The sequence below is a fragment of the Chrysochloris asiatica genome, unplaced genomic scaffold (assembly GCF_000296735.1).
Source record: "Chrysochloris asiatica unplaced genomic scaffold, ChrAsi1.0 scaffold00075, whole genome shotgun sequence".
Taxonomy (NCBI): domain Eukaryota; kingdom Metazoa; phylum Chordata; class Mammalia; order Afrosoricida; family Chrysochloridae; genus Chrysochloris; species Chrysochloris asiatica.
This window is the reverse complement of record NW_006408593.1, coordinates 12,578,089-12,585,204: the sequence shown is the minus strand read 5'-3', so window position 1 is coordinate 12,585,204 and position 7,116 is coordinate 12,578,089. Positions and strand designations below refer to the sequence as shown.

At 52.7% G+C, this 7,116-nt stretch overlaps 1 protein-coding gene across 1 annotated transcript; it reads right to left on the bottom strand.

Annotated features, from left to right (window-relative positions):
- Positions 1-1,324: 1,324 nt before the first annotated feature.
- Positions 1,325-7,006, bottom strand: ZNF408 (zinc finger protein 408). The gene is made up of 5 exons (XM_006865064.1): positions 6,958-7,006; positions 6,171-6,445; positions 4,516-4,577; positions 3,611-3,861; positions 1,325-2,850 (listed from the first exon to the last, which is right to left on the bottom strand). The coding sequence occupies exons 1-5, from the start codon at positions 7,004-7,006 to the stop codon at positions 1,325-1,327; spliced, it is 2,163 nt and encodes a 720-aa protein (XP_006865126.1).
- Between the last annotated feature and the right edge of the window lie 110 nt (positions 7,007-7,116).

Genomic DNA, 7,116 nt, shown 5'->3' with positions numbered 1-7,116 from the left:
AATCCATCAAGAGTTCCTCGGCATCTGGGAATTAAGTCCAAACTCCTGGCCAAAGCCTGGTGTGATCTGGTCCATGCTTCCCTCTCCCCTCCTTTCTGCTCCAGTCATGCTGGTCCTCTTAGCTCCTCAGACCTACCAGGCTCTCAGCACAAAGCTCTTCCCCATGTCTTACTTTTCCTAACACCTACTCCTCCTTCTAGTCACAGGTGACCCCAGCAGCAGAAGAGGGCAGAGGTTAGGCGCCTTGCACCAGTGTGAGTCTGTGTGGGTTTGAATCTCAGTTCTGCCACGGAGCTTTGTAACTTCTGTTCTTCATCAGTAAAATAAGAGAGCATCTTATGTAAATCCTGGGCCGTTAGGCCTGGGTTTATGATCATGATTCCTTCTCTGCTGCCTCAGGCATTCATGCACATAGCAGCACTCTTTTCCTGAACTCCAGCCGTTTCTCTTCCCAGGACACCATCAGCTCTGTACAGGGGACCACCTTGTCTGTCTGGTTCTGCCTGAGCCCCCAGTGCCCTCTGCAGAACAAATGCTTACCCCTCCTGAGCTGAGCGGTCTTTAGGCACAAACAGGTCCAGCTCTGGCATTTGTCCCATCCCAAGGAGTCCTCAGTACAAAACTGTAGCAAATTTTCACAAGGGTGCCGTGGTGAGTAAAGCTACCACCACCACCACCGGGAGCATGAATTACAGAGATGTGACAAGCCACATCTCTCAGAGCCTAGAGCTGAGAAGAGAGGCCAGGTCTTTTAACCCACAAATGCCACTCCACTCGAGTTCCAAAAGGGTTTGTTCTATTCCAGTGCTAATTCCCCTAGGCAGGGCAAAAACACTGCCAACCACCCCATAATCTCAGTGGGCAAGTTCACTCACTCAGCACTGTGTACCAAACAAGCGCCTGTGTTCCTCAGTAAGGAAGCTGAACAAGTTCTACCGGTTGTTGAGAAGGGTTTAACTCAGAAGAGGCCTCACCTGGCCTAAAGCCTTGGGAAGCAACTTGGTGGGCCTCTACCTGCAAGCCAGTTGCCAGCGAGTCAACTCTCACTCATGGTGACCCCATGTTTCTCCAGGGGTTTTCAAGGCTGGGACTTTCAGGGCTCAGATCACGAGGCGCCTCTGGGTGGGTCTGAACCCGTCGACGTTTTGGCTAGTGCTTGAGAGCACTTGCTAGTTTGTGCCACCCAGGGACTCAGGAAGTGAAGTCACAGACCTACTTCTCACAACAGACTCTAGTCCCCATTGGGAAGCCCCAGAGAAAGAAGATGCAAACACTCAGCAACTGGAAAGAAGTCTTTAGAGAGTGCTCCATCAGGGGTCAGCGGTCAGGTGCCCGTCTCTACCTCCACCACTTCCGCCCAGGCACTAAAGCCCATGTCCTTATGGATGAGCATCAGGCTGTGTGAGGAGCTGGACTCCTCTGGTAACACAAAGCACTTGTCCTGGCTCTCAGAGATGGTAACCTCAACGATGTCTCTGGCTGGGGAGACTACCCGCTCGCTGGACCCGTCCAGCAGTTGGGACTCAGCCTGCAGCAGCACCACAGTGGTCTCTGAAGCCGCAGGAACCACAGAGGGTTGGATGGTGGGCACCTCAGGCTGGTGACTGAGCTGGTGCCGCTTGAGGCTTTGGGGGAGGGTGTAGCCCATGCCGCAGGTGGGACAGCGGTAGGGCTTGTCTGCGAGGTGGGATTTGAGGTGGCGCCGCAGCTTGGTGGCCAGTGGGTAAGCCCGGCCACACTGGGGGCACACGAAGGGTCTCTCCCCCGAGTGCAGGCGCTCATGAGCACGCAGTGTGTGGGGGTCTCGAAGGGCCTTCCCACATACAGGGCAAAGGTGGGCCTCCCCGGTGTGGGCAATGAGGTGGCGCCGCAGCTCAGGCAGCTGGGGGAAGGCATCTGAGCAGTGTGGGCAGCGGTACGGACGCTCCCCCGTGTGCAGCCGCAGATGCCCACGCAGGTTGCCCCGTTGGCGGAACGCCCGGCCGCAGTGCGGACATAGAAAGGGCTTCTCTCCAGTGTGGAGCCGCATGTGGTTCCTCAGAGAGCCCTGGTTGGCCAGGGGTCGCCCACAAACAGGGCAAGGGCATGGAGTAGGGGCAGCTGGCGTCTGGTGGGTCTTGCGATGCAGCCGCAGGGAAGGCCGGCGGGCAAAGGCCTTGCCACACTGGTCACAAGCAAAAGGCCGGGCGCCAGAATGTACCACCTGGTGCTCTTTGAGGTCGCGCCGGGTGCCGTAGGCTTTGTCACACTGTGGGCAAGGGAAGGGCCGCACCCCGCGGTGGCCCAGCGTGTGGGCTTTGAAGCTCTCCTCAGAGCTATAGCTCTTGCCACACTCGGTGCAAAGGAAGGGCTTGTGACCCGTGTGCACAAAGGCGTGCTTCTTGAGGTGGCACAGTTGCAGGAATGCCTTGCCACACTCCCCGCACGGGTACCGTCGCCCCGACTTCGACGAGTTGCCTGCCACACCACCAGGAGGGGTCCGTAAATGTGCAGGGAAGCCAGGAAGCTCTTTGGCCTGCTTGTCCTTGGGCTCTGTGGTCTCTGCTCTGGGTGGGCACTGATCACTGGGGCTGCAGCACTTCTTGGTCATGTGGGCATGAGGCTGGGAGGCCCTGGAAGACGATAAGGAACTGGTCTCACTGCTGTCTGGGTCCTCCTGGTCAGCGGGGCTGCTCTGCGGCTCAGGCGGCATCTGTGTCTGGGGCCGATCTTCCCTGTCTACACAGCTGTCCTGAAGCAGTAAGCCAGGTAGTTGGCTGCCCATGGAAAGGGGCTCCTGAGCTTGGGGCTTCAATCCAGGGCTCACTGTGCTCTCTGCCTGGATATTGGGGTGCCACTGGTGACTGAGACCTGCCAGGCAAGAGTGGGGAGCTGGGGTTAATAGAGCTTGGTAGCAACTGGTAACGGTGTTGTTACCAGAAATGACAAGACCATGTGTCTTCTAGCCAGCCCCTGAACCACGGTGGGAGCTATGACACCAACTCTTCCCTTCCTCTCCAGGCTTAGGTGCTTTCTAGGGACCAGAGTATCCGGTCATCTACATAATCCCTATAGTAAGGCCATCCCATAGACCGCCTCATTGCCCCTCTGGAGACACCCACTTATTATGTGAGTCAAGATCCACTGCCCCTAGCTCCTCCTTTGTAAAATACAAGACCCCCACCGCCCAGGCCAGAATGGAAACTGTATATAGCCTGTCTTCATCAAATAGCCTTACTATTCCAGAAACTCTTACTTAGGAAGATCCAAAGTACAAATAACCATACTGTTAATTCCGAGGAAAAGAGCTATCATACTTCCATAGAAAAAAACCCACATAACAGTTTATACCCCTAGACTCTTTGAACCCTTTGCCTGAACATTCTATAGCCTTGCTGCGTCGACCAAGTCTAAACTATTATGTGTTGATCTGTACCCATCCCTTAGTGAAAGAACCACATGAAACCAGACTTCACAAATCTCAAAAAATATCCCAACTTTGCCCTTTAGCTCAGAAAAGCTACTAAGCTGCTCCAGTGTTCTCTCTTACCATGTTAATCCATAAACTCAGCTTTGTCTCACCAACAGGTGCTTTTGGTGACAATTTGGGGTGCCAGCATTTGGCACATACCTGTGCAGTTCTCTGCTACATTCTCCTCAAGGGAGACCTCTTCTAAAAGGTCTCGGGCAGCGGACTGGACTTTGGTTGCCACAGCCTCTAGCCTGGGCTGGGAGGGGCTGTGGTCCTCAGAGGGAAGCTGGGGCTGCAGCAGTAGTTCGAAGCCTGGCAGCACGAGCTGGTACACCTGCAGGTGGAGCCTCTCGTTGATCAGCACTGGAGCTACGTTTCCCTCACTCTCCCGTCTGCCCTGTTGCACCAAACTGGGGAGCAGAGCAAGAGCTAGATCAAGAGACCATCTGCAAGTGGCCACGAGTGAGAACCTGAGCTCCCAGGCAGTCGGAGCCCTGAGGGACTGCATGCCTTTGGAACACTCATTGCAAAAGCACACTGAGCAGGGAGCTATAGCTTGCTTCAGCTCCTAGCAAGCCACAATAAACAAACAAACCTGTTGCCATGGAGTCGATTCCAACTCACAGTGACCCCAAAGAACAGACTAGAATTGCCCCATAAGGTACATCTTTATGGAAGCTGACTGCCATGGAGTGGTTGGTGGATTTGAACTTCTGACCTTTTGGTTAGTAGTGGAGCGCTTTAAGCATAGCAACATCAGGACTCTTGAAGCCACAATTATTGTCTGCTGTCAAGTCAGTTCCGAGTCATAGTGACCCTATATAGAGTTTCCGAGGAGTGGCTGGTGGGTTTGAACTGCTGACCTTGTGGTTAGCAGTCCAGTGTTTATCCCACAGCATCACACTAAGTCACAATGACTCAAAGAGACCCTGTATAGAGTTTTCAAGGACCAACTGGTAGGTTTGAACCACTGAACTTGTGGCTAGCAGTTTGGTGCTTATCCTACAATGCCATGCCCAGAACTCCAAAGGAGCAATTTCATTACATATTTTCCCGAAACTTACCTGGTCCAATCTGAACTCTGCTCACTGACACAAATGTCTTGCCACGGGCCTAGGAACAGATCCTGAAATAAACCAATAAAAGTTTTCTCAAATGTGTTTGAAGGCACTGGAGGTGGGGTGGCTGAATGGGGTAGGACGTTGGCTTGGATGGCATCTCTCTCTTGGCACAGACAGAGATGCCAGTGGTCACTGGTTAGAAGACTGTGTTGTTGGATTCCCCATTGTTGCTCAGTGCTGTCAAGTTGCTTCTGACTCATAGAAACCCTGTCGAGAGTTTCTGAGGAGTAGCTGATAGGTTTGAACTGCAGTTAGCAGCCCATCCTACAGCGTCACACCAGACTCTGGATTAATAAGAGTCTTTATCTTCCTCTCAAAGGTGTGGAGAATTCATCAACTGAAGCCATTATTGACTTTCAGTGAGTACTAAATAAAAACAGTAGTGAGAGAAACATCAACTTTTTTAAAAGTACTTGTTATATACAGTGGAGTCCTGGTGTGGTGCTGTAAGATAAAGCACTGGAACGCGAAGTTGGTGGTTCAAACTCATCAGTCAATCCTCAGAAACCCTATACAGGGTCGCTATGAATTGGAACTCTGGAAGCATAGTGGTTATGAATCAGGCTGCGAACCTCAAGGTCAGCAGTTAGAAACTACCAACTGTTCTGCGGAAGATGAGGCTGTCTGCTCCTATAAAGATTTACAGCCTCGGTAATCCTGTACAGGGTTGCTATGAATCGGAACCGACTCCACAAAACATAACAACAGCAACGAGTTGGAACCGACTTGCCCGCACTTAACTACAACATACAGTGATACCTTTTACTGCATTAGCTTATCTGCCCTTAGATGCTGACCAGCCAGTCATGACTAGCAAACCCATGTGACAGAGTTGACCCCCTGGCGTATTTTACGCCTTTTTCCCCTAGAGCCACTGGGTGGATTCTATAAGCTGATCTTTTGGCTTGAGCCACCAGGCCTCCTACGTATCATTTTGTCTCCAAATAATTTTGAGACCTCTGTTTTGCTTATTTAAGGAGCTCTGGTAGTGTAGAGGTTACGAGTCAGGCGAATAACCTCAAGGTCAGCTATTTGAAACAATCAGTGATTTGATGGAAAGATGAGGCTTTCTGCTCTGGTAAAGATTTATAGCCTCGGAAACCCCATACAGGGAGCTATGAGTCAGAACCGACTGCACAGCACACAACCACCATTATGCTCTTTTGGAGTCCTGGTGTGGTGCTGTAAGATATGCACTGGACCATAAGGTTGGTTTAAACCACAAGTTTGCGATTCATACCCACCAGCTGTTCCTCAGAAACCCTCTACAGGATCTCTATGAGTCAGAAACCACTGGACAACAACATTGTGCTTCTTTATTTACAGCTGGAGTAAATGAGGCATGTCAATTAGCAAGTGAGAAACAAGGCTGGTATTTGATTCAATCCCCCAAACCATTGGCTTTTGTCATTGTTAACACAACACGAATCTAGTTTTTAAAACTTTTGGCACCTTGATCTCAAGTGACAAAGGGAGACTGTCCCGCGGAGAATGAACAAAACCACCTCCTCTATCCTGTTGGCCATACCCTGCCTCGTCTAACAACCGGGTGACCACCTGAACCGGAAATGCCAGCTGGGGGCCCAATCCCTCAGTACCTCCTCAGGCCGTGTTTCCACTTCCTCGTCCTTTTCAGAGGTAGACTTTGTTTCCAGTGGTCCCCAGTGCAGTCCAGGCTGCAGGGGCTCCCCGACACACCAGATCCCCAGGCGCTGATCTCCGGTGAGCGAGGGGCCTAGGGCTAGACCCCGGGGGAGAGTCTTTAGAGCGAGGACGGCTCGGGCCAGCTCCGGTGGGAAGACCTGGAGGCTCTGAGTGCGGCCTTCTCTGGAAGCGCTCCATCCTGAGTCCCGGTCCGGGCGCCGCTCGGGGGCTGCAGGCAGACAGGAAGACGGTGAGAGCGCGGACGGCGAGGGAGCATCCAAGAGGCAGGAAACGGTGCAGAGGCAGCCGCAGGTGGAGCTAGGATCTCCAAACCTTCGAACCAAACCCACTGCCGCCTAGTCGATTCCAACTCAGCGGGACCGTATAGGACGGAGCAGAGCTGCTCCCTAGAGCTTCTGAGACTGTAACTCTTAAGCGGAGCAGTCTTATTCTCCCGCAGAGCGGGTGGTGGATTCGAACCGTCCGCGTTTTGGATAGCAGCCCAATGTTTGGCTCACGGCTGTACCAGGGCTCCTTGTGGAAATCCAAAGGGGCCCTTTAAAGGGCCTGAATAGTTTGGTGGTGGTGGTGGGGGTCGTTAAGAGGTCTCCAGCGACTCTGAAGTCACCGGAGAAGGATCCCGGGCTCATGGGGAGCAGGGACGGAGAGTGAAAGTAAACCAGAGAACGTCAGGTCCATTCAAGCCAGGGCTGAAGGCTACAGACATTTCAAGTCACTCACCGAGCTGCGATCTTTTTCCCTCAAAGAGTTGCTCCTCCGCCTCCTCCATCCCGGGTCTGACACCCTCACGCCACCGGAAGTGAGCGTCGTCTTGTCAGCTCTTCTCGGAAACAGTCGTTCATTTCCAAATTTTCGCTTAGGAGAGAATCCTAAGAATCG

Excerpts from the sequence above, each read along its gene's own strand:
- ZNF408 (XM_006865064.1), bottom strand. The coding sequence starts at position 7,006 with ATGGAGGAGGCGGAGGAGCAACTCTTTGAGGGAAAAAGATCGCAGCTC. Across the intron at positions 6,446-6,957 it reads GGGAAAAAGATCGCAGCTCG|CCCCCGAGCGGCGCCCGGAC; the intron begins GTGAGTGACTTG and ends GTCTGCCTGCAG. Across the intron at positions 3,862-4,515 it reads CAGAGTTCAGATTGGACCAG|TTTGGTGCAACAGGGCAGAC; the intron begins GTAAGTTTCGGG and ends TCTGCTCCCCAG.